This window comes from Dendropsophus ebraccatus, chromosome 15, assembly GCF_027789765.1.
Source record: "Dendropsophus ebraccatus isolate aDenEbr1 chromosome 15, aDenEbr1.pat, whole genome shotgun sequence".
Lineage (NCBI taxonomy): Eukaryota > Metazoa > Chordata > Amphibia > Anura > Hylidae > Dendropsophus > Dendropsophus ebraccatus.
Window position 1 is genome coordinate 3,028,887 of NC_091468.1, and position 27,623 is coordinate 3,056,509.

Consider the following 27,623-nt stretch of genomic DNA (forward strand, 5'->3'; position numbering starts at 1 on the left):
GGAGTGAGATGATAGGACGGAAGCGAGATGATAGGACGGGAGGGAGATGATAGGACGGGAGCGAGATGATAGGATGGGAGCGAGATGATAGGACGGGTGTGAGATGATAGGATGGGTGTGAGATGATATTACAGGTGTGGGGATAGGACGGGTGTGAGATGATAGGACGAGTGAGATGATAGGACTGGAGTGAGATGATAGAATGGGAGCGAGATGATAGGACGGGAGCGAGATGATAAGACGGGAGCGAGATGATAGGACGAGTGTGAGATGATAGGACGGGTGTGGGGATAGGACGGGAGCGAGATGATAGAATGGGAGCGAGATGATAGGACGGGAGCGATATGATAGGACGGGTGTGGGGATAGGACGGGAGCGAGATGACAGGACGGGAACGAGATGATAGGACGGGAGTGAGATAATAGGACGGGAGTGAGATGATAGGACGGGAGCGAGATGATAGGACGGGAGCGAGATGATAGGACAGGTGTGGGGATAGGACAGGTGTGGCGATAGGACGGGTGTGGGGATAGGACGGGTGTGGGGATAGGACGGGTGTGGGGATAGGACGGGTGTGGGGATAGGACGGGAGCGAGATGATAGGACGGGAGCGAGATGATATAGAATGGGAGCGAAATTCTAGGATGGTAGTGGAGGAAAGGCAGCCGGGCAGGGAAATCAGCCTCTACCACAAAGCTAATGATCTCATATACGACAATGGAGAGGGGAATGCTGGATCCCTACTTAAATCTCCTAATGTGGAACCATATACTGCGAGCGGTGAGAAGTCCATCGGAGGTTTGTTGATGGAAAGACAACAGGTCATCTTTTCAAAGTGGTTAGGAGCAAGCTTATTAACTCATCTTCAAGACCAATGGATTTCAGGAATTATTTTAGAAAAGTTGTTACATTGAGGAGATGAGGGTGGCCTAAGAAGTCTTATAGGCCATGCACTGCTCCCTGGGAAAAAATATGCAAAGTAGAAGGAAAAGAGTTTGCTCTCTGGTGCCACCTAGTGGACGTGGCTTTCCTGTAAGATTCCTGTGCCAGCTTGGCTGCCTCCTGATGGAGAATATTAACCCTATAGTCGTGCACTGCTTGTCATAATGAGGGGCAAGAACCCCATAACGGCTACAGATGGTTAAGTGTTTATTTTGGATTTGATTCTTGTCAAGGTTCTTTAAGGGGAACAAATCTAACCTGCTGATGTCTCCCTAATCTTCATGGGGCACTGAGTATGATGGTATGTCTCTTACCCTCATCCTCGGCACCGTTCCTGTGCCGTTAGTCATACCTGGTAAGCATTAGGACCCCTGGGGGCATGGCTACCACCCCTCTGAGCCCCCGGCCGTTCCCTCTAATGACTGCCAATGAAGGGGGGCAGCTGGGGGCGGAGGGGCTACTGCCCCCATCTAGTGATTATCAATGGAGGGGTCCGGCCTAAGGTGGTCCGGATTGGTGCTCGGAGAGGCGGCAGCCACACCCCCCACTGCTCCTGACAGCTTAGCGGGCACAACTAAGAGCACGGGAACGGTGAAGAGGATGAAAGTAACGGGCACACCATCATCTGCAGTGCCTGGTGCCCACTAGGGAGCTCTCAGCAGCTTAGATTCATCCGACCTGCTGATAGTTCCCCTTTAAGCAATGACAGCAAAGCTACCGCCAGTAGGTGGCACCAGAGAGCAGGAGATTTTCTTTTTTGGCAGAATTACTTTGCACATTGATTCTGGAGGAGCCCGAGGTATAATCCTGTCTGTGCCTCACGCCTGGGGAGAAGACGTCACGGAGAGTGCCTGGAGGAGGGATAGTCTGCAGGATACAGGGTCCTAGTGCATGGGCCAATCACTGTTATGAGTGCTGTCTTATAGCCCTTACAATCCAGAACTTCACATAACACGGTCAATACTGCAGAGGTATATTATTCATTGCTCCCCCCAGGCGCTCCCCTCCCCCATACCGGGACATTCCCTGCAGAGTTATATTATTCATTGCTCCCCCCAGGCGCTCCCCTCCCCCATACCGGGACATTCCCTGCAGAGTTATATTATTCATTGCTCCCCCCAGGCGCTCCCCTCCCCCATACCGGGACATTCCCTGCAGAGTTATACTATTCATTGCTCCCCCCAGGCGCTCCCCTCCCCCATACCGGGACATTCCCTGCAGAGTTATATTATTCATTGCTCCCCCAGGCGCTCCCCTCCCCCATACCGGGACATTCCCTGCAGAGTTATACTATTCATTGCTCCCCCCAGGCGCGCCCCTCCCCCATACCGGGACATTCCCTGCAGAGTTATATTATTCATTGCTCCCCCCAGGCGCTCCCCTCCCCCATACCGGGACATTCCCTGCAGAGTTATATTATTCATTGCTCCCCCCAGGCGCTCCCCTCCCCCCTACCGGGACATTCCCTGCAGAGTTATACTATTCATTGCTCCCCCCAGGCGCTCCCCTCCCCCATACCGGGACATTCCCTGCAGAGTTATATTATTCATTGCTCCCCCCAGGCGCTCCCCTCCCCCATACCGGGACATTCCCTGCAGAGTTATACTATTCATTGCTCCCCCCAGGCGCTCCCCTCCCCCATACCGGGACATTCCCTGCAGAGTTATACTATTCATTGCTCCCCCCAGGCACTCCCCTCCCCCATACCGGGACATTCCCTGCAGAGTTATATTATTCATTGCTCCCCCCATGGTGCTCGGCATTAGCTGCTGCTGTTCCCAATCTTAAAGCAATAGATCTCTGTGGGCAAACACGACGGCAGGTGGGCAGCTGACCGCTTCCAGGCGACTGATGGGATTCTCAATGTCCTTGATGATTGAATTCTTTAGTATAATGAAATCTGGGCAATGAAGGGGTTCTCCAGGATTAGGTATAACACAGCAAAACAAAAACGGCAAAAACAGCGCCACCCCTGTCCTCTATGTCAAGTGGTATGTGGTATTTCTATTCAGCTCCATTCACTTTAATGGCACCAAGCTGCTATACCCCCTCCCGGCCTGAGGACAGGAGAGGCGCTGTGTATGGAGAAAAGCCGCCATGTTTTTCTAAGCCTGGAGAACCCTCCCTGTTCTGTACATGAGACCCATAATGCAATTGGTTTCTTACCTTCTTATCTTTCGGGTCTTATTATAATCTTATAATATCATTGCTCTTATAAAATCCAGCGCTGCCGTGATATCACACAGACTATTAATCATGGCCGGTGTTGTGTCCGTGTAATAATGACTGATCATTACCTCAGAGTTATGATGTGACTGACTATAGTCAGGGTTATGATGTCAGAGTTGTCAGGGCTCTATGATGTCAGAGTTGTCAGGGTTCTATGATGTCAGAGTTGTCAGGGCTCTATGATGTTAGAGTTGTCAGGGCTCTATGATGTCAGAGTTGTCAGGGCTCTATGATGTCAGAGTTGTCAGGGCATTATGATGTCAGAGTTGTCAGAACATTGTGATGTTAGAGTTGTCAGGGCAATATGATGCCAGAGTTGTCAGGGCCTTATAATGTCAGAGTTGTCAGGGCACTATGATGTCAGAGTTGTCAGGGCAATATGATGTCAGAGTTGTCATGATCAGTAGAGAAAACCAAATCTAAGGAATTGAGATTTGTTACAAGCTTCGGTACCGAACCAAACTTTTTGCAGAGTTCATAATGAGTTTGTAAATATGGCGGTCGTGCAATTTAATACACATAAAAAATAAAGAAAAAGAAATCCACGCAGGGGATCCCAAAAAAGCTGGAAAATAAATAATGTATCACAATAAATCTTTATTTATTACACAATTAAAAAATTACATTAAAAGTTGAATTGTGTAATAAATACAGATTTATTGTGATATATTATTTATTGTCCAGCAATCCCCTGCGTGGATTCCTTTTTCTTTATGCTAAATTGCGTTTTTTGCGTATAGGACAGATTATCTAGGGCACCTTGTGGTAGATAATTGGTACACATAAAAAATAGAAAAAAGGGTATACTCACCTGTCCCTGCTCCCCCGGTGTCCTGCTTCTCCAGTCTCCAGTGTCTTCAGCCTGCTCAGCCAATCAGTGACTGAGATGGGACAGTGCCGCGGCCAGTGATTGGCTGAGCAGGCTGGAGGTTGTGGCAAGGGACTCTGGAGACTGGAGAAGCAGGACACCGGGGGAGCGGGGACAGGTAGGTATAGATTATGTCGTCATATTAGTCCCAGTATTAGGTTGTCGATATTGTTACCAATGTTAATCATTTGTTTTCCCGACTCTCCAGATTTTAAACTTTCTTATGTTTTCTTCCTCCTCATTTCTAAGACCAGAACGTTTCATCTTAACCCAACAAAGTGGTTTGGGGGCTAATGCTTTGCAGGATGCCTTCTACCTTTTACCTTGATTCTATGATAGATTATGAAACTAGACAAAGAGTAGTTATAGTATATAGTGTATAGGTTTATATTGGGCGGGATTTGTTCTGTTTACTTTGTTATGATGTTATTTTGTTCATGCAGGATCAGGAAGGTCATACTATAATAGTTTGGCATGTATTATGTAAATGAGGCCGTTCAGTGCACCGGGGGTGGTCCTGTGGTTGGCTCCGCCCACCTGCCTGCTCGTGCAGCACGCCTCTCTCTCTCTCTCTCTATATACACAGTGACATCGCCCTCTTTTAATTGATCTATAAAACCTTGTACCTTTTTTTCTTGCTGCTTGGACAATTCCTGCAGTGGAGAAACATTCGGTGTCGTCCAGCTCACCGTGCAATTAAAGATATTCCAACCTATAAATATAAAATACAGAAGGATCATTCACTCGTAGCTCTTCCGGCAATACGGCAGATGATTGTATGATATTATATATTATTGTATTGGTGCTGCACGTGCAGATATATTATATATTATTGTATCGGTGCTGCACGTGCAGATATATTATATTATATTATATTATTGTATTGGTGCTGCATGTGCAGATATATTATATTATTGTATTGGTGCTGCGCGTGCAGATATATTATATATTATTGTATTGGTGCTGCACGTGCAGATATATTATATTATATTATTGTATTGGTGCTGCATGTGCAGATATATTATATTATATTATTGTATTGGTGCTGCATGTGCAGATGTATTATATTATATTATTGTATTGGTGCTGCACATGCAGATGTATATTATATTATATATTATTGTATTGGTGCTGCACGTGCAGATGTATTATATTATATTATTGTATTGGTGCTGCACGTGCAGATGTATTATATTATATTATATATTGTATTGGTGCTGCACGTGCAGATGTATTATATTATATTATATATTGTATTGGTGCTGCACGTGCAGATGTATTATATTATATTATATATTGTATTGGTGCTGCACGTGCAGATGTATTATATTATATTATTGTATTGGTGCTGCACGTGCAGATATATTATTGTATTGGTGCTGCCTGTGCAGATGTATTATATTATATTATTGTATTGGTGCTGCACATGCAGATGTATATTATATTATATATTATTGTATTGGTGCTGCATGTGCAGATGTATTATATTATATTATTGTATTGGTGCTGCACGTGCAGATGTATTATATTATATTATATATTGTATTGGTGCTGCACGTGCAGATGTATTATATTATATTATTGTATTGCTGCTGCACGTGCAGATGTATATTATATTATATATTATTGTATTGGTGCTGCATGTGCAGATGTATTATATTATATTGTATTGGTGCTGCACGTGCAGATGTATTATATTATATTATTGTATTGGTGCTGCACGTGCAGATGTATTATATTATATTATTGTATTGGTGCTGCACGTGCAGATCTATTATATATTATTGTATTGGTGCTGCACGTGTAGATGTATTATATTATATTATATTATTGTATTGGTGCTGCACGTGCAGATGTATTATATATTATTGTATTGGTGCTGCACGTGCAGATGTATTATATATTATTGTATTGGTGCTGCACGTGCAGATGTATTATATATTATTGTATTGGTGCTGCACGTGCAGATATATTATATTATATATTATTGTATTGGTGCTGCACGTGCAGATGTATTATCTTATATATTATTGTATTTGTGCTGCATGTACAGACGCACGCTCACCTGACTGGCTCGTACAGGGTTAGGTACCACTCTAATCTGTACTTTTCTAATGACCCTAACCAAGGATTACCAATGAGTTGTGAGAAGAATGGTGGCTTTGTCAGGTAAAGGGGTCTGGGATGACAACAGACAGGTGCAGCCCTAGAACTGACACCCGCCCCAGCTGTCCCTACATGCAGCCCTAAGATGGCAGCGGACAACTGGGCGGCGATCCCTAACCTGATCCAAGTGGAAACACAAAACAGAGACAAGACTAACACACAAAAAGGGAATAGTCAGAGGTCCTAGTCGGTAACAGCCGGTCAATATAAATACAAAGTATAGATCCAAAGAACAGTCGGGTACAAGCCAAAAGTCAGGTGATCAGGAGTTCAAGTCAGAGGGAATAGCTAGCTCAAGAAGCACTAGGTAACTAGAGTCTTTCACAGGCAAAGATCATGAGACATTTGATGGTACTTATGGAACCTGTAGTCCCAGCACCCAGGCGTGATTGGGGCTGAGGCTCCAGGTCCTGCCCAGATACCGACAGCTGACTAGTGTGTCAGCTGTCAATCACCAATCAGCAAACACACACAACACCTATGTGAGCAGCCAGGGAGAGAATACTTGCCACAGCTACAACAAGGAATAGCAGAGTAGAGTATGACAAAAACATGGGAAGCATTCTGGCTGTTATTGATGCAGAGCTGAACGCATGGCCCGAGTACTAGCAGGCTTATTTGGGGGCCAATCCCTTGAAAACCGTCCCAGTGCCCTCTGATCAGGAAGACTATGCCCGTCACTGGTGTATAAACCAAACTTGTTCTTTATTTATCATGCAGCGTGTTTCGAGGGTTAGCTGCCCTCTTCATCAGGGGTCCTGATTCTTCCATTCTTCTTGCAACCCGTTATGAGTCTATACTTATTACACAATTCCACTATAAAATGAAGCTAAACTTCTGACTAAAAAGTCAGACTTTTTAAATTTAATTGTGAAATAAAAATCTTGCTCAATCCTCATTTCTCTTCTGGACATTAATAGTGTAAAACAAGTAAAAAAAAAAATTTCACGTCTTACCTGGTGGATTTGCCGAATTACCTAGAAAGAAAAAAAAAGGTCAGCTGTAATCCTGCTATGGAAGTATATGGGAAGTATATATAATGCATGATAATCGAGCTGTATAATAGGCTCTGTAAGTAAGCGCCAATCTAGCAGATCATTGCCGGCTCCCCCGATCATTGGGCCGTGTAATACCGCCCTATATGCCGGTTTAATTTCCAGCCGTGCAGTTTGCCATCTTGTAACAGCGGCTTATTAAAGAAGGGAAGGAAAAGGGAAATGTAACCGAAGGGGGGGGGGGGGGGGGTTGTGTGTTACTATTATCATCCAATGCCGTATGAAAACGCTTGCTGCAATGCGCTGGTGACTTTACGGCTGGTTTCCCACATAGCCACACAAGCCGCATATTTATCATCGTCTTTGCCCCATTATTTCGGCTAATTTGGTGTTTTTGCAGATGGTGTAAATTGTTTATCAAGGCGTCTGCGCTATTTCTGAGCTCTTTACGCTGGTTGCGCCAGTGATGCATATTGTGCAAGGACTGAAGAAGTGCAGAAGTGATTGTGCAAATGATGCATACGCCCCATAGTGTACTGGTCAGTAATTTTAGCCACACTCAGAAAAAGGAGCGACAGAGAGTAAGGGGGACGTAAGATGAAGCGATTTTTAGTGATTAACGATTGCAAACGAGATTGTTTATCGTTAAACTGAAATCATTCCCCATATTATACAAAGCGATAGTCGTTACTACGATCGGTTACTCCTTCTGATTCCAGCAAATGAAGGAGCAATGTGGAATTACAGCGAACAATTGTAACGATGGGAGTCGTGGATCCTCTCTACCGTCACCAGTGATGGCATAAACCGCACCAGGGGGCGGAGTCTAAGGGGCCGCTGGTTTTCACCAGGATGGGCTTGCTGCGGCAGGCGACCCCCAGGTCGCTCCCCCTGGCTTGATTGCTAGTGACGGCGGGCAAGGTGTAGCAGGAGCAGTAGGCAGGTGAGCAGTGCAGATGGTGGTCTTAGGCGTAACCGCAAGTGGCAGAGGCAATGGACAGGAACAACGGACAAGGGCAACGGGCAGGAACAACAGGGAGCTGGGCCAAAACACTAAGGGAAGCATGTAGAGGCTCCAACACGAGGGACAGGGCATGCTGGGATTTATAGGTAGTGATATGTGCAACAACCAATTAAGGGCGGACTGGCCTTTTAAATCTGTGACAGCCGGCACGCTGTCGGGCACGCGCGCGCTGGCCGGGACAGACAGAGACAGGAGCGGGGCGAGGTAAGGTGCCCCCGGGGGCGGAACTAGCTGCAGCACCGGGTCCTTGCACTCGGACACCAGCGGCTGCCTGGGACAGGGAGGAGTTGCGGCGGTGGCCCGGAGCACGGGACGCCGCCGCGGCCCTGACAACAATTAGTGACCAAATGTGGAATTAGGGTGGGTCCACACTGAGGAATCCGGGTGGATCAGCCACCGCGGATTCCATTGTTAGCTCCCACTCCCGTCTACGCGCATCTCCGCCCACCTCATAGACTCCATTCTATATTGTAACTGACATCTCAATTGTTTCAGCAGATGGCGGAATCCACCTGTGCAAGGAATGAAGTCTATGGCACAGGCGGAGATGAGTGTGGATGTGAGTGGGGGTAAGCAACGGAATCCACGGCCGTTGATCTGCGGGTGATCAGAATGTCGGTGATCAGAATGTCGGTACCGCCACCCACAGAAAGGGGAAATGCACCAAGGACGGTGCAGCTTGTGTGTCGGTGCTGGTGCAATAACCACTGAGTCCCAGTAGAATAAATAAACTTGTTCTTTACTGACAAGTCTCTTGTGATACAGGTGAATAATACTTGGCTGGTACAGGCTCACTGGATCTATACTGGAAGATACTGAGGTAGAGAATAAGATAGCAGTGCTGACTTGGTTGCGTGCTGAGAAGAGTAGAGAGTTCAGAGAAGTGGAGATGAGTTTGTCTTGAGAGTCCCAACCCAATGTAGTACTGTGCTCTGCCGGAACTTTAGAAGAAGTAGAATACTTAAGAGAAGAAGAATACTTGTGCTCGTGTTTCGACCTTTGTCGCTATACCACCTTTTGCCCTGTAGTGTTGAGTTACCCGTCCTATTAGGGTGACACAAGCCCCAGGCCTAGTTACCTGAGTTATGTGAAGTGTCCGAAATTTTCCAGTGTCACCTGCACTGCGAGATAGAGTGCGCAGACCTTTGTGGTAGCTTTGCTCTATCTGGATCAGTTCCTCTGTCTAGGATATTGTCCTGCACTTTAAGAGATGTTCATGGCATGGGCTGGGGTGATCCCTGACTTGTCCTCTCTTTAGGTGTTTAGCACTGCATCGTTAGTATAAAGATTGCTTTAAGAAAAGAAGTCTCTGCGTTCTCCATACATGTTTGTACACTACAGCTGGTCTGTCCCGGACAGGGAACCTGGCAGAGCTAGGCTCCTGGCTAAGCTCAGCAGGGATGACTGATCTGTCTGTGCTTCTCCTCAGAGAATCAGAGAAGAACTGAACTACAATTCCTCTCCCCATGTGACTACTTCCTACAGGGTGTATGTAACAACCTCTGTGAGTGGTGGAGAAGAGAATGTGAGAAGAAAAGACAGCAAAGATAGGTAGAGAAAGAACAGCATCTCTCATTGGTGTACAGGATCCCAACATACAATACAGTAACCCTTAGGTGACTACAGCTGTGCAACATACATACATAGACATAGTGACATCTAGTAGCAAAACTTATACACTACTTCATCACCACTTTACTTTTGAAGTACCAGGCTTTTGCGAGGGGTGTTCAACCCGGAAACACCCATGGTGGGACACCACACAGTATCTCCGTGTATTGTGGTGACTCTAGTTCCTGCCACCCAGCTGCTGTACCCGGCCTTCCCTTCAGCCGCTCCCACTCCCTGGAAACACAGCGAAACGTATCGCTTGCTGAGCAGAAAGTAAAACTCACGGAGCTGAGGCTGCAATTACTGAGCTTTAAATAGCAGAACTCCGTCTCCCAGCGCCGCTGCATCTCACACTGGGGGAAGCGCATTGTGTCCTAAAACTCCTATTTTCTGTGCATCACTTTTTACAGGAAGACTATAGCATAAATGAGAGCAATGACAGCCGGCACAGGCCGCGGTGTGCGGCAGCGATCAGCCGCTGACTGACATGTTGGAACAATTCAGCAATATTTAATGAGCTCTGTGTAGTAGTCGCAGCTCCCGACCCCGGATACATTACCTGTCGCTCTGCTCGTTAAATATACCTTAATGTACGGCGGCGGCAATGACAATCGGGAACCGGATTAGTAATTCTACAGGTGGCAGAATACTGATAATACAACAATGGAAAAGCCGAGACGATGGCTGGAGAACTGCTGAATCGGTAAGATGGATGGAAACTATTCCAATAGGGAACCTGCCTCCTAGGTCACAACCAGGGACATTTAGCGCACTGTTCGGTGAGGAGGTGTGGCTTAGCTGGAAGTGGGTGTGGCTTAAATAGATGGTGCAAAGTAGACAGACGCACCACTAACAGCCCGAGCCGCTATACTGGACCTGGTGGAGTCTAAGATTACACTGTCTGAGAAGAGATACTGTTTGTTTAGCTTCCATTTATGTTGTTAAATAAGAACCATAAGTTATGGACGTTAGTAGCACCAAGACCGTGGTATGAGCCATGGGGCCATTGTGAGGACACAGCCACGTCTCGGTGGGATGCATCGCTGCAAGAGTATGGCAGGACCCATGCAGCACTCTACTTACCAGAGGAAATGGATTGTAACAAACAAAGGAATAGGAGTATGGGCCCAAAGGTCGCAGAGAGGAGATAAGAGTCTAAAACTTGGGTCCCCAAACTGCGGCCCTCCAGCTGTTGCAAAACTACATTTCCCATCATGCCTGGACAGTCAAATCCAAAGCTTTAGCTGTCCAGGCATGATGGGAAATGTAGTTTTGCAACAGCTGGAGGGTCGCAGTTTGGAGACCCATGGTCTAAAACACCTGCCGTCCCATCTTCCCCGTCCCATAATGAGGGAACCCAGAAGGTGCGTTTCCTTGCAGGGTCAAACACCAATACATTGCTCTGGTCCCTACTGGGTATTGTAGTCCCTGCTGTGGGGGACAGTTAGGGTCCTTTGTTTGCACGGACGATCAATCAGGCAGCCGGGCCGCAGGAACAATCACTGTATCAATTGTGCAGCCATGTAAATATAATGTTATCGGCCTCACATCACTGTTTATACAGATAGATGCACGGCCAATAGCGATAAACTTTGAAGCCGCACAAAAGATGTGATTAGCCGAGGATCAGGTGATTTCCTGCTGTTCGACTGATCGCTGACACTTTTACACGGGCGGATATCGGCTGAATGAGTTTCTAGCAACACTCCTGGCCGATAATCGGTCCGTGTAAAATTGGCTTTATAGTCTGAAATGTTCCTCGTGGAATCTCAAAGTGCCCATTAATATCAACAACCACACGAAAAAGCCAAAAAGCTGTTATGTGGTGGTTCCCTGTGGGCGGAATAATAGATCACATGACATCATTGACATCCGTCTGTCCCACACAGACAAAAACACCAAAACACAAAGCATCTCAATGGCAACCGCTCCCATTATGGTAAACTTTTGTTTATCTGTTTTTAAATTAAAGGGGTACTCTGCTCATACATAACTTCTGATATGTTGCTGCCCATGGTAAGACTAACAATTCCTTCCATACTTTTATTATCTATTTATTCTCCTTCCCCCAGTTCTCAGCTGCTGCTTTCTGCTGAAGACACAAAGATCTGTGTGTGCGCTTTTCTCTCTGTCTCCCCTCCTCCTCCCCCCTCCCTTCTGAGATGGCTGATGTAAACAAGTCCCTGGCAGGCTGTATCTGCAACATTGTAGCTTCTTTGTAATGCTGGAAGGGTTATTCTAAGGTCAGGTTGCTGATGACCTCACTGGGGGACATTTATGAAGACCATCGTTCACGTACACGTACGTCTTAAAGTAGGCCCCCCCCACTGCCCCTTCAGATTCACTAAGAGGTGCACGTTTTGTTAATGAAACTGGCCTGATCCCTGCCTGCCGTAGGGCAAGTGTAGATTTCTGCACGGGTAAATCATGGTAAATCTCGCGCAGGAGAAAACCGCATCTCTCTCCCGCCTTGCTGCCCCCCCCTCCCATTGGGGGAGTGTGGTATACGACTGGCATACACCAAGGAGAAGGGGTGAATCTGTGTCTTCTCCCTGGCGTTCACCAGTGGCACAGCCTTCATAAATGTCCCCCACTCTGACTAATCCTCCCAGAATTACAAAGTTGCAGATAGGGACTTCTTTACATCAGCCGTTTGGGGGAGGGGGGGGGAGGGGTAGCCTCTATTACATCCTCAAAAGACCAGCAACAATGGAAGCTAAAAATCTTCCACCTGCAAAAATGCATTCACACTATTGAGAACGTTGCTGCCAATTACTCCATCATAGTCTATAGCGCCATGGCGTTCTCTCACCGTAACTTACCGCATTGTGAGTCCTCCACGCCTTTGTAGAGACAGGAGCACCTGTACGATCCCGGGGTGTTCATACATTCAAACTTGGCGTTTGGACAGGCATACAAGCTCTGACATTCATCAATATCTACAATTCAGAATAAATAAACATACAAAAAAAATCTGAAAAATGATAAAATATCTGCAATTCCCGAATATTTACAACTAGAGAAGAGCGAACCGAATCTTACAAATCGAGATTCATAAAGATGGCCGGCGCACAACAAAGTACACATTAACAAAACAAGGGAATGCTCACCTGTCCACGCTCCCCCAGTGTCCTCCAGGGGTCTTTGGTGTCTCCAGCCGCCTCCAACCTGCTCAGCCAATCACTGACTGAGATGGGATAGTGCTGCGGCCAGTGATTGGCTGGGCGGGCTGTCACTTGTCTCCGTCAGTTAGGGATTGGCTGCGCGGGTTGTCACTCTTGTCTCCGTCAGTCAGTGATTGGCTGATTGGGTTGTCACTCTTGTCTCATCTCAGTCAGTCAGTCATTGGCTGAGCGGGCTGTCACTCTTGTCTCAGTCAGTCAGTCATTGGCTGAGCGGGTTATCACTCTTGTCTCAGTCAGTGATTAGCTGAGCGGGCTGTCACTCTTGTCTCAGTCATTCAGTCATTGGCTGAGCGGGGTGTCACTCTTGAGTCAGTCAGTCATTGGCTGAGCGGGTTATCACTCTTGTCTCAGTCAGTCAGTGATTGGCTGGGCAGGCTGTCACTCTTGTCTCCGTCAGTCAGTGATTGGCTGAGCGGGTTGTCACTCTTGTCTCAGTCAGTGATTGGCTGAGCGGGCTGTCACTCTTGTCTCAGTCAGTCAGTTATTGGCCGAGTGGGTTATCACTCTTGTCTCAGTCAGTTATTGGCTGAGCGGGTTGTCACTCTTGTCTCCGTCAGTCAGTGATTGGCTGATTGGGTTGTCAGTCTTGTCTCAGTCAGTCAGTGATTGGCTGAGCGGGTTGAAGGCAGCTGTGGGGGACACTGGAGACCAAAGAAGGACGACACCGGGGAGCGCGGAGATGAGTGAACTTGCTGAACCGCATTAAAAATTCCTGCACTCGTTCGGCTGTTTTTGTGCGTTTCATTTAAGGTTCAGATGAAGCCGCCGCTCAGAGAACCTGACGAACCAAACTTGTGAAAAGTCGCTACATACAAAACTTTACACATTTCTGCTTTTTTATTTATTTTTTTGCTGTTTTTTTACCTGAACAATTTTTGCCGTCCCCAGTAAATCCCAGTCTGCAGCGACAGGTGTATGAACTGGTGGATCTGATGCAATCCGCATTTACATGACAAGGGAAAGGATACGGAGGCAAACAGAGATCTGCGGGAAGAGAGATCCGCGTCAGTAAATCCGGGCACAATCCTCAGATCTAGATACCGCCCTGCAGTGCACCATGGGGGATGGCCGCATCACGCATACTGTGTGTGTGGAGGTCTTACCATTTAGAAAGCACTTCTCTCCGTCTGTCCCGCTGGCGACGGTCCCTGCCGGGCAGCTACTACACACATATTGGGGGCCCGTCCTTTGGTTGAGACAAGCCACGTCCGGGAAACACGGTTCTCCTTGACAAGGTTTTGTTTGATTTAAACAAAATGGCCCCGAGAAGCCGTCTGGACACGTGCAGCCAATGACCTAGACAACAAAGAGACCTCTGGGAGATGAGCAGCGATGGAGAACCGTCCCCCTCCGGCTGCGGCAGAACTACAACTCCCATCAAGATTTGGCTCTGGCTCTCCAGGCATGATGGGAAATGTAGTTTTGCAACATCTGGAGGGCGGAAGGTTCCCCATCTTTGGCTTAAAGAGATATTCCCATCTGAGGTCATTGTCCCCTATTCACATGATGGATCGGACCCCCGGAACCTTTGTCAATCCTGAGGACTGTCCCCAGAATGAGCGGAGTGCCCTCTGCAGGGCCAGCTCTTCTGTATGGGCCACCGACTATTCACTCCAATGTGGTCTCTGTTTTTGGGATCAATGTGGGTCCCAGTGGTCGGACCCCCACCAATCAGCATTCTCAGATGGGAATACCCCTTTAACCACATCTAGAACAGACCATTAATCTACAACAGACCATTAATCTAAAGCGGACCACTAATCTAGAACAAACCATTAATCTAGAATATGCCACTAATATAGAACAGACCATTAATCTAGAACGGACCACTAATCTGGAACATGCAAGTGATCTAGAACAGACCACTAATCTAGAACAGACCATTAATCTAGAGCATGTCAGTGATCTAGAACAGACCACTAATCTAGAGCATGCCAGTGATCTAGAACAGACCACTAATCTATAACAGATCATTAATCTAGAACAAACAACTAATCTAGACCATGCCAGTGATCTAGAACATGCCAATGATCTAGAACAGACCATTAGTCTAGAACAGACCAATTCCCGCTTTCATGAAGATACAAATTTTAAATCTATAAAGTTTCTTCTCGTTTGGTTTTTCATAATTTCTGCATCTTTGCTGTGATACTCAGGGCTTTATATTTAATTTTTTTTTTTAATTTTTGTTTTTGTGAGATCAGCAAAAAATATAAAAGATAAAAAATGTTTTTTCATTATTTTCGATTTTTTTTTACATTTTCCATATTTCTCATAATTCTCACTGCTGAGCTGGTCTGGGCCGGCAGGTATTCAGTACCCGGCGGTCACATAGTCACCAGGTCAGGGAGCGGTATTATTTCCTGCAGATATTCAGTCCCCGGCGGTCTCATAGTCACCAGGTCAGGGAGCGGTATTATTTCCTGCAGATATTCAGCACCCGGCGGTCACATAGTCACCAGGTTAGGGAGCGGTATTATTTCCTGCAGATATTCAGCACCTGGCGGTCACATAGTCACCAGGTCAGGGAGCGGTATTATTTCCTGCAGATATTCAGCACCCGGCGGTCTCATAGTCACCAGGTCAGGGAGCGGTATTATTTCCTGCAGATATTCAGCACCCGGCGGTCACATAGTCACCAGGTCAGGGAGCGGTATTATTTCCTGCAGATATTCAGTACCCGGGGGTCACATAGTCACCAGGTCAGGGAGCGGTATTATTTCCTGCAGATATTCAGCACCCGGCGGTCACATAGTCACCAGGTCAGGGAGCGGTATTATTTCCTGCAGATATTCAGCACCTGGCGGTCACATAGTCACCAGGTCAGGGAGCGGTATTATTTCCTGCAGATATTCAGTACCCGGCGGTCTCATAGTCACCAGGTCAGGGAGCGGTATTATTTCCTGTAGATATTCAGTACCCGACGGTCACATAGTCACCAGGTCAGGGAGCGGTATTATTTCCTGCAGATATTCAGCACCCGGCGGTCACATAGTCACCAGGTCAGGGAGCGGTATTATTTCCTGCAGATATTCAGCACCTGGCGGTCACATAGTCACCAGGTCAGGGAGCGGTATTATTTCCTGCAGATATTCAGCACCCGGCGGTCTCATAGTCACCAGGTCAGGGAGCGGTATTATTTCCTGCAGATATTCAGCACCCGGCGGTCACATAGTCACCAGGTCAGGGAGCGGTATTATTTCCTGCAGATATTCAGCACCTGGCGGTCACATAGTCACCAGGTCAGGGAGGGGTATTATTTCCTGCAGATATTCAGTCCCCGGCAGTCACATAGTCACCAGGTCAGGGAGCGGTATTATTTCCTGCAGATATTCAGCACCCGGCGGTCACATAGTCACCAGGTCAGGGAGCGGTATTATTTCCTGCAGATATTCAGTACCCGGCGGTCTCATAGTCACCAGGTCAGGGAGCGGTATTATTTCCTGTAGATATTCAGTACCCGACGGTCACATAGTCACCAGGTCAGGGAGCGGTATTATTTCCTGCAGATATTCAGCACCCGGCGGTCACATAGTCACCAGGTCAGGGAGCGGTATTATTTCCTGCAGATATTCAGCACCTGGCGGTCACATAGTCACCAGGTCAGGGAGCGGTATTATTTCCTGCAGATATTCAGCACCCGGCGGTCTCATAGTCACCAGGTCAGGGAGCGGTATTATTTCCTGCAGATATTCAGCACCCGGCGGTCACATAGTCACCAGGTCAGGGAGCGGTATTATTTCCTGCAGATATTCAGCACCTGGCGGTCACATAGTCACCAGGTCAGGGAGGGGTATTATTTCCTGCAGATATTCAGTCCCCGGCAGTCACATAGTCACCAGGTCAGGGAGCGGTATTATTTCCTGCAGATATTCAGCACCCGGCGGTCACATAGTCACCAGGTCAGGGAGGGGTATTATTTCCTGCAGATATTCAGTCCCCGGCGGTCACATAGTCACCAGGTCAGGGAGCGGTATTATTTCCTGCAGATATTCAGCACCTGGCGGTCACATAGTCACCAGGTCAGGGAGCGGTATTATTTCCTGCAGATATTCAGTCCCCGGCAGTCACATAGTCACCAGGTCAGGGAGCGGTATTATTTCCTGCAGATATTCAGTACCCGGCGGTCACATAGTCACCAGGTCAGGGAGCGGTATTATTTCCTGCAGATATTCAGTACCTGGCGGTCACATAGTCACCAGGTCAGGGAGCGTTATTATTTCCTGCAGATATTCAGTACCCGGGGGTCACATAGTCACCAGGTCAGGGAGCGGTATTATTTCCTGCAGATATTCAGCACCCGGCGGTCACATAGTCACCAGGTCAGGGAGCGGTATTATTTCCTGCAGATATTCAGCACCTGGCGGTCACATAGTCACCAGGTCAGGGAGCGGTATTATTTCCTGCAGATATTCAGCACCCGGCGGTCTCATAGTCACCAGGTCAGGGAGCGGTATTATTTCCTGCAGATATTCAGTACCCGGCGGTCACATAGTCACCAGGTCAGGGAGCGGTATTATTTCCTGCAGATATTCAGCACCCGGCGGTCACATAGTCACCAGGTCAGGGAGGGGTATTATTTCCTGCAGATATTCAGTCCCCGGCGGTCACATAGTCACCAGGTCAGGGAGCGGTATTATTTCCTGCAGATATTCAGTACCCGGGGGTCACATAGTCACCAGGTCAGGGAGCGGTATTATTTCCTGCAGATATTCAGCACCCGGCGGTCACATAGTCACCAGGTCAGGGAGCGGTATTATTTCCTGCAGATATTCAGTACCCGGCGGTCACATAGTCACCAGGTTAGGGAGCGGTATTATTTCCTGCAGATATTCAGTACCCGGCGGTCACATAGTCACCAGGTCAGGGAGCGGTATTATTTCCTGCAGATATTCAGTACCCAGCGGTCACATAGTCACCAGGTCAGGGAGCGGTATTATTTCCTGCAAAGCTGTATGCGCAGCAGTCATATGGCACTGTATACACCCTGTATATACGGCGGTCAGGAAGGTAGGGACAGTAATAAGCAGTCTCTCCCCTTCTCTGGAGATCTCTTTGCATCCTTGCAGTCACTTTATGAAAACCATGATACTAATGATCCTACCTGATATTTGCTTTCGAAATAGCTTTCAATGATGACGCTGTTGTCGCATGTTCCACCATTGGCGCATTTGCAGATCTGCAGCGTTGGGATGAATACTGATCCAGAGAGCTGATCGTTCACTTGTAGTATCAGCTGCACAGGAGCCGCATCCTGGACGGTCCATGTAAACTGACCGGCTGTGGAGAGAGGTCTATCAGCCAATGTACGCGGTATTGTCATGGGAACGTCATACACCCGCAGAGTCCATCAACAAGGAGGGGACTAAGGGACCTAAGGACAATGTCTGTATTTGAGGAGGGGGCCATGAGGATGTGTTAGAGCGGGTTCACGTACCCAGCAATGCGGCATGCATGGAGTAAAGGAGGTCGCAGCTCTGTAATGGCAGCAGCTGCATCAGAAGCATTTAGCATCCCTGCATTTCTTTCAGTACGTCTAGAGATTCATGTCTGGAGGAACTAAGAGTAAATACACTGCTATGTATATACCATCAGGAGAGAGGAGAACACCGGGAAAGCTGCGCTCAGTGCTGACCCAAATGTTTCAGACCTTACATGACTTAAAGGGGTATTCTGCTCAGGTATAATACATGCTGAATCATCCCCCTCCTGGAGACTAACAATTCCTTCCATACTTGTTATTATCTATTCAGTCTCCTTCCCCCAGTCCTCATCTGCTGCTTTCTGCTGAAGACACAAAAATCTGTGTGATCCTTTCTGTCTGTCTCCCCTTCCTTCCCCCTGGCTGTATCTGCACTCTGTGATGCTGGGAAGGATAATCACATGGAGGTCGCCAGCAGCTTGACCTCAGATGAACCTCCCAGCATCACAGAGTGCAGATACAGCCAGAACATCTCACAGCTTTTGTGTCTTCAGCAGAAAGCAGCAGCTCAGAACTGAGGGAAGGAGATATAACAGGCATGCATGGAATTGTTAAGTCTCCAGCAGGGGGGATGATTCAGCATGAATACCCTTTAAGTGGTCAGAGGCATTTTCAAGCTGTATCTACATGAGAAGTAGCACTATTTTTGGCCATTATATAACATGCATATGAAAATGTTCTGCAGTTTTTTCCCCTCCACAGTAATTTTCAGTTGTCTCTGTGCTAGTGGTTGCAGACTAGCTGCTATGATGTCTCCCACACACTGCGCACACAGAACAGGAGATCCTTCCTCCCCTATATCTCTATAGCACACTCATAGAAGCAGCTAGAGCACTGGAGACAATATAGAGCAGTAGTGAGCAGTGTAAGCTGTGATCCCAGCACTGGGGTGACCTATTCAGAGGCGTGTGGGTCTCTTATTCAGGGCTGATGCATCACTGTGCAGCTCTCCCCTCCCCCTCCCCCTTCATAGACGTCTATGGACAGCTGTAACCTGACACTTCAGTGAGCTGATCCTTCTGGAAAGTTTTTGGTAGCAGTGAACGGGTTTGGGAGGTTTGGAGGGAAGGAGACAGATGCATTGAGAAAGAGACGTTCTCTCTAATAAGACGCATCACAAAGCTTCTTCTATCGCTTGTACTGCTGATTTGTTGGATTTTACTGAAAAGAAGGGGACCATGTAAGGTGCCGGGACTGAATGGCCGGGCACTCTGCGCCTCCGAGCTCCTAGTTCTGGTAATGACAGAGCCGAATGCAGCAGTTTTACCCCCAGACCCTGAGGTTTTGTTGTCGGACACTTTAAATTAATCAGGAAGTAACATGTAATGAATGTCACAGCTCTGTACTGGAAGCTGACCGCTGCGCCCTCTGTACCTGGAAGCTGACCGCTGCGCCCTCTGTACCTGGAAGCTGACCGCTGCGCCCTCTGTACCTGGAAGCTGACCGCTGCGCCCTCTGTACCTGGAAGCTGACCGCTGCGCCCTCTGTACCTGGAAGCTGACCGCTGCGCCCGGCTCTGTACTGGAAGCTGACCGCTGCGCCCGGCTCTGTACTGGAAGCTGACCGCTGCGCCCTCTGTACCTGGAAGCTGACCGCTGCGCCCTCTGTACCTGGAAGCTGACCGCTGCGCCCTCTGTACCTGGAAGCTGACCGCTGCGCCCTCTGTACCTGGAAGCTGACCGCTGCGCCCTCTGTACCTGGAAGCTGACCGCTGCGCCCGGCTCTGTACTGGAAGCTGACCGCTGCGCCCGGCTCTGTACTGGAAGCTGACCGCTGCGCCCGGCTCTGTACTGGAAGCTGACCGCTGCGCCCGGCTCTGTACTGGAAGCTGACCGCTGCGCCCGGCTCTGTACTGGAAGCTGACCGCTGCGCCCGGCTCTGTACTGGAAGCTGACCGCTGCCCTCTGTACCTGGAAGCTGACCGCTGCGCCCTCTGTACCTGGAAGCTGACCGCTGCGCCCGGCTCTGTACTGGAAGCTGACCGCTGTCCTCTGTACCTGGAAGCTGACCGCTGCGCCCTCTGTACCTGGAAGCTGACCGCTGCGCCCTCTGTACCTGGAAGCTGACCGCTGCGCCTGGCTCTGTACTGGAAGCTGACCGATGCGCCCGGCTCTGTACTGGAAGCTGACCGCTGCGCCCGGCTCTGTACCTGGAAGCTGACCGCTGCGCCCGGCTCTGTACCTGGAAGCTGACCGCTGCGCCCGGCTCTGTACTGGAAGCTGACCGCTGCGCCTGGCTCTGTACTGAAAGCTGACCGCTGCGCCTGGCTCTGTACCTGGAAGCTGACCGCTGCGCTTTGTACCTGGAAGCTGACCGCTGCGCCCAGCTCTGTACTGGAAGCTGACCACTGCGCCCTCTGTACCTGGAAGCTGACCGCTGCGCCCTCTGTACCTGGAAGCTGACCGCTGCGCCCAGCTCTGTACTGGAAGCTGACCGCTGCGCCCTCTGTACCTGGAAGCTGACCGCTGCGCCCGGCTCTGTACTGGAAGCTTACCGCTGCGCCCGGCTCTGTACCTGGAAGCTGACCGCTGCGCCCGGCTCTGTACTGGACGCTGACCGCTGCGCCCGGCTCTGTACTGGAAGCTGACCGCTGCGCCTGGCTCTGTACTGGACGCTGACCGCTGCCCTCTGTACCTGGAAGCTGACCGCTCTGCCCGGCTCTGTACTGGAAGCTGACCGCTGCACCCGGTTCTGTACCTGGAAGCTGACCGCTGCACCCGGTTCTGTACCTGGAAGCTGACCGCTGCGGCCTGTACCTGGAAGCTGACCGCTGCCCTCTGTACCTGGAAGCTGACCGCTGCGCCCTGTACCTGGAAGCTGACCGCTGCGCCCGGCTCTGTACCTGGAAGCTGACCGCTGCGCCCGGCTCTGTACCTGGAAGCTGACCGCTGCGCCCGGCTCTGTACCTGGAAGCTGACCGCTGCGCCCGGCTCTGTACCTGGAAGCTGACCGCTACGCCCGGCTCTGTACCTGGAAGCTGACCGCTGACCTCTGTACCTGGAAGCTGACCGCTGCGCCCGGCTCTGTACCTGGAAGCTGACCGCTGCGCCCGGCTCTGTACCTGGAAGCTGACCGCTGCGCCCGGCTCTGTACCTGGAAGCTGACCGCTACGCCCGGCTCTGTACCTGGAAGCTGACCGCTGACCTCTGTACCTGGAAGCTGACCGCTGCGCCCGGCTCTGTACCTGGAAGCTGACCGCTGCGCCCGGCTCTGTACCTGGAAGCTGACCGCTGCGCCCGGCTCTGTACCTGGAAGCTGACCGCTACGCCCGGCTCTGTACCTGGAAGCTGACCGCTGCGCCCGGCTCTGTACCTGGAAGCTGACCGCTGACCTCTGTACCTGGAAGCTGACCGCTGCGCCCGGCTCTGTACCTGGAAGCTGACCGCTGCGCCCGGCTCTGTACCTGGAAGCTGAACGCTGCGCCCGGCTCTGACATTTGCCCCATTGTTACCCCGGCTCTGTGTATCGGAGTGACGACTTACACAAGGTGATGGAGGCTCCGGCTGGGATCGGCTTCACCAGCGAGAAGGAGACGCTGTCATTGTTCCCGTCCGTTGCCTCAAACGTCGTCTTGAAGGTGGTGTTGGCTTTAAGCGGTAGCAGCAGCGGTCCCAGCAGTCGGGGGGCGCCATTCCCTGCAGGGAACATATACACACATTATTGTCATCTCATTTGTATAGAATCTGATCACAACTTGAGGATATGTTCACACAACGTTTAGTTTCTATTAATCACGGCCGTTGTTTATTGAACAAGACTGAGAGGTCACACAATGAAGAGTGCGGCTGCGGCTCCGGTCGCTCACTCCATTGTGTGCTATGGTGAATTGGGATGAGGCGCACAAGGATGCTTCTGCAGTATCAGCCGGGATGAACCTCACTGACAGCGGCCGGGTCACAGAACGGCCGCTGTCTTACTGTGTGTGAACCCGACCCTAATGGGAATGTGTCACCTACTTCTGGTTCTTTTATTCTAATCTGTTTTTATTTTCTGACTGTAATTTTCAGCATTTTCCTCTTTGTGCCTTGTTATGGGGGCGGCCATCTTGCCCCGTGTCTACGGATGTGGCCCCGTGTCTGGATGTGGCCCTATGTCCGGATGTGGCCCCGTGTCCGGATGTAACCCCGTGTGTGGATGTAACCCCGTGTGTGGATGTGGCCCAGTGTCCGGATGTGGCCCAGTGTCTGGATGTGGCCCCGTGTCTACGGATGTGGCCCCGTGTCTGGATGTGGCCCCGTGTCCGGATGTGGCCCCGTGTCCGGATGTAACCCCGTGTGTGGATGTAACCCCGTGTGTGGATGTGGCCCAGTGTCCGGATGTGGCCCAGTGTCTGGATGTGGCCCCGTGTCTACGGATGTGGCCCCGTGTCTGGATGTGGCCCTGTGTCTACGGATGTGGCCCCGTGTGTGGATGTGGCCCCGTGTCTGGATGTGGCCCCGTGTCCGGATGTGGCCCCGTGTGTGGATGTGGCCCCGTGTCTGGATGTGGCCCCGTGTCCGGATGTAACCCCGTGTGTGGATGTAACCCCGTGTGTGGATGTGGCCCCGTGTCTACGGTTGTGGCCCCGTGTCCGGATGTGGCCCAGTGTCCGGATGTGGCCCCGTGTGTGGATGTAACCCCGTGTGTGGATGTGGCCCCGTGTCTACGGTTGTGGCCCCGTGTCCGGATGTGGCCCAGTGTCCGGATGTGGCCCCGTGTGTGGATGTAACCCCGTGTGTGGATGTGGCCCCGTGTCTACGGTTGTGGCCCCGTGTCCGGATGTGGCCCCGTGTCCGGATGTGGCCCAGTGTCCGGATGTGGCCCAGTGTCCGGATGTGGCCCCTTGTCTACGGATGTGGCCCCGTGTCTTACCATAGAGAGTCACCAACTGTTTGAAGTCATTGAAGTCCTTTCTGGTCTGGAGCCCCACAGCGCTACTATTGGCCAGGAGGAGGTCGTGCAGGCACTGCAGCAGGCCGGCGCAGGTCGCATTGGCGGCACGTAGCAGTGATGGTGACAGCGATGTCAGGACGGCCGAGGTGAAGGTCGGTGTGAAGGATTTCCACGTCTCCGCGTTCTGTCTGGATCCAAAGAGACTTTCTGGAGATGGAACGATCCCTGCAAATCAGAGGAAATTCCCATATGAAACCAGATCAGCTCGGACCACACTATGTAAGAATGACGGATGTCTTTCATCAGTAATGGCCGTCGGCTCACACTATGTAAGAATGACGGACGTCTTTCATCAGTAATGGCCGTCGGCTCACACTATGTAAGAATGACGGACGTCTGTCATCAGTAATGGCCGTCGGCTCACACTATGTAAGAATGACGGACGTCTGTCATCAGTAATGGCCGTCAGCTCACACTATGTAAGAATGACGGACGTCTTTCATCAGTAATGGCCGTCATTGCGCTAATAATGGCCGTTATTATAAAAGAGATCGGTCGTTGTTACACAGTGTGGACCACCTGGCCGTCTGATGATCCTGCACAGTATTATACAAGGGGGCAGGAAAGACCAACAGAGATTAAGGCCCTGATCACACAACGATTTTTAATGGCCGTTAATTAACATACTTTGTAAGTTTAGGTTGAACGTCGGCCGTGCTCATCCCTTTTGGGAACGGCTATTTTTAAAGATTCTTTGAATTTTGTTGAAAAGACGGTGAAAAACCTGTGTGTGGACAATTTAAAATAACGTCCGCTGTTCACTAACGTCCACAAATAAATGTCTTGAACAATAATGTGAGGGCCACTCAAAACCACGGCCATTATTCTATGCACTGTGTAAATTAACGGCCGTTGTTTTCTATAGACGTCAATGGAAATCCTTTACAGCGTGTGAACGTGAGGCCATACTAACCAATACTAATCAATACTAATCAATCAGGTTTAGAATCCGATGTAAATAGGATGAATAGCGCAGCAATGTAACTTGTATAGCTGAATATAACGCTCAGGGCACCATATTCTTTCCCAATACCTTTAGAGAACGGCCAGCGATGTGTTGCCAGGTTTCCCTATATACAGGGCTGAATTCATATTTCCCCATCATATATTACATGGTATATAGCAAGCTATAGGAATTCCCAGGCACTGAGCTCCCTCTAGTGGCCGCTGCAGGACAATACATCACTTCTATGGAGGAAAAATTTGTTTGTAATTGTGGATTCACAACTATGAACAAACTTATATCCCACTGGTTTCTATGTGTCACACGTCCCCAAATTCTGCGGAAAATACAGACCATACAGATGATACTACGGATGATACTACAGATGATTCTACGGATGATATTACGGATGACACTAGAGATAATATTACGGATGACACTAGAGATAATATTACATTTGATAATACAGATGATTCTACAGAGGATACTACGGATGATATTACGGATAATATTACGGAGGATACTACAGATGATACTACGGATTATACTATGGGTGATATTACGGATGATACTAAGGATGATACTACAGACGATACTACGGATGATACTACGGACGATACTATGGACGATACTACGGATGATACTATGGACGATACTATGGACGATACTACGGATGATACTACAGAGGATACTACGGATGATACTACGGATGATACTACAGATGATACTAGGGATGATACTACGGATGATACTACGGACGATACTATGGAGGATACTATGGAGGATACTACGGACGATACTATGGAGGATACTATGGAGGATACTACGGATGATACTACAGAGGATACTACGGATGATACTACGGATGATACTACAGATGATACTAGGGATGATACTACGGATGATACTACGGACGATACTATGGAGGATACTATGGAGGATACTACGGACGATACTACAGAGGATACTACGGATGATACTACGGACGATACTATGGAGGATACTACGGACGATACTATGGAGGATACTATGGAGGATACTACGGACGATACTATGGAGGATACTACGGACGATACTATGGAGGATACTACGGACGATACTATGGAGGATATTACGGACGATACTATGGAGGATACTATGGAGGATACTACGGACGATACTATGGAGGATACTACGGACGATACTATGGAGGATACTACGGACGATACTATGGAGGATACTATGGAGGATACTACGGACGATACTATGGAGGATATTACGGACGATACTATGGAGGATATTACGGATGATACTAGGGATGATACTATTGCAATATTGGCTGATAATGAACGGTAATGGCTGGACGTATAATACGATGATCGCGGGAAGCTCCTCTGAGGCTCCATGACTCCACATTACAGACACTGGATACTGCGTTTATTTTTCTCTTTTTTCTTGTAAATTTAAACGCTTTATAGAATAAAAACCTGTAATTTGTGCGGAGCCGTAATGACAAGTCCCCATGAAGTGTCCGATGATTCTATTGATCAGCGCAGACGCCATAGTGACCCCCACAGTGACCCCCACACAGCTATGTTAGCCGCTTATGCTTGAAACTTACACGAGAGGCCGAAACTGTAGAGGACGTCTTCGGCCGGGACGTTGCCTTCTTGGTAAGCCAATACATATCCATTAGACTGTGTGAAGTCGTCGGAGGTCTTGGCGCTCCACAGTCCCAGCAGGCCGAGGGTTTTGTAGAGGAAGGTCTGGGGTAGATTGACCAGCACCTGTAGAATTGCCCCCTCGCTCATCCCCACAGACACCTGCAGCCCAGAGCCGTACACCACCGCCGTCCTCCGCTCCTCCAACCTCAGCAACGCAAAGCTGTTCTGGCTGAAGTACATTATGTCTACAAAGAAATAGGAAAACAGCATGAAAGAAGGTAACGGCATAAAGCACAGATAGAAAAGCAATAAAGCTCCATAAACTGCAGGCATCTCAAAGAAGCAGAATGTATTGTTAAAGGGGAACACCGGGGGGAATCAAATCAACTAGAGTAATAAAGTTATGTAGATTTTTAAATTACTTCTATTTAAAAACCTCCAGTCTTCCAGTACTTATCAGCTGCTGTATGTCCTGCAGGAAGTGATGTATTCTCTCTATTGTGACACAGTGCTCTCTGCTGCCACCTCTGTCCATGTCAGGAACTGTCCAGAGCAGGAGAGGTTTTCTATGGGGATTTGCTGCTGCTCGGGACAGTTCCTGACATGGACAGAGGTGGCAGCAGAGAGCACTGTGTCAGACTGGAGAGTATACACCACTTCCTGCAGGACATACAGCAGCTGATAAGTACTGGAAGACTGGAGATTTTTAAACAAAAGTAATTTTCAAATCTTTATACCTTTGTGGCACAATTTGATTTTAAATCACAGTTTTTATTCACTGGAGTTCCCCTTTAAAAATAAATGAACTCCCTTTATCTGCTATAATGAAGCAGCAGTCTCAGAGTGGAGATATGGGATAGGCAGCTGCCTGGGATCCATCAGTGCCAGCAGGAAGTGCCAGCAGGAACTACAGCAGAAAGTACAAGCAGAAAGTACAGCAGGAAGTACAGCAGAAAGTACAGCAGGAAGTACAGCAGGAAGTACTAGCAGGAAGTACAGCAGAAAGTACAAGCAGAAAGTACAGCAGGAAGTACAGCAGGAAGTACAGCAGAAAGTACAAGCAGAAAGTACAGCAGGAAGTACTAGCAGGAAGTACAAGCAGAAAGTACAGCAGGAAGTACAAGCAGAAAGTACAGCAGGAAGTACTAGCAGAAAGTACAGCAGGAAGTACTAGCAGGAAGTACAGCAGAAAGTACAGCAGGAAGTACTAGCAGGAAGTACAAGCAGAAAGTACAGCAGGAAGTACTAGCAGGAAATGGCAGCAGGAAGTACTAGCAGGAAGTACAGCAGGAAGTACTAGCAGGAAATGGCAGCAGGAAGTACTAGCAGGAAGTACTAGCAGGAAATGGCAGCAGGAAGTACAAGCAGGAAGTACAGCAGGAAGTACTAGCAGGAAATGGCAGCAGGAAGTACTAGCAGGAAGTACAGCAGAGAGTACAGCAGGAAGTACTAGCAGGAAGTACAGCAGGAAGTACAGCAGGAAGTACAGCAGAAAGTACAGCAGGAAGTACTAGCAGAAAGTACAGCAGGAAGTACAGCAGAAAGTACAGCAGGAAGTACTAGCAGGAAATGGCAGCAGGAAGTACTAGCAGGAAATGGCAGC

General features: G+C 49.0%; 1 protein-coding gene across 1 annotated transcript in view; it reads right to left on the reverse strand.

The window, feature by feature from the left end:
• The window catches only part of LOC138774500 (mucin-like protein), a 46,615-nt gene that overhangs the window by 12,583 nt on the left and 6,409 nt on the right, over window positions 1–27,623 (reverse strand). The window contains exons 7-15 of the mRNA XM_069955421.1: window positions 25,978–26,265; window positions 23,354–23,599; window positions 21,985–22,137; window positions 18,125–18,300; window positions 14,124–14,316; window positions 13,885–14,004; window positions 12,658–12,774; window positions 7,162–7,182; window positions 4,666–4,751 (exon numbers count right to left, since the gene is read on the reverse strand). Coding sequence (XP_069811522.1) covers window positions 4,666–4,751; window positions 7,162–7,182; window positions 12,658–12,774; window positions 13,885–14,004; window positions 14,124–14,316; window positions 18,125–18,300; window positions 21,985–22,137; window positions 23,354–23,599; window positions 25,978–26,265 — 1,400 coding nt within the window. The remainder of the gene's footprint in view (window positions 1–4,665; window positions 4,752–7,161; window positions 7,183–12,657; window positions 12,775–13,884; window positions 14,005–14,123; window positions 14,317–18,124; window positions 18,301–21,984; window positions 22,138–23,353; window positions 23,600–25,977; window positions 26,266–27,623) is intronic.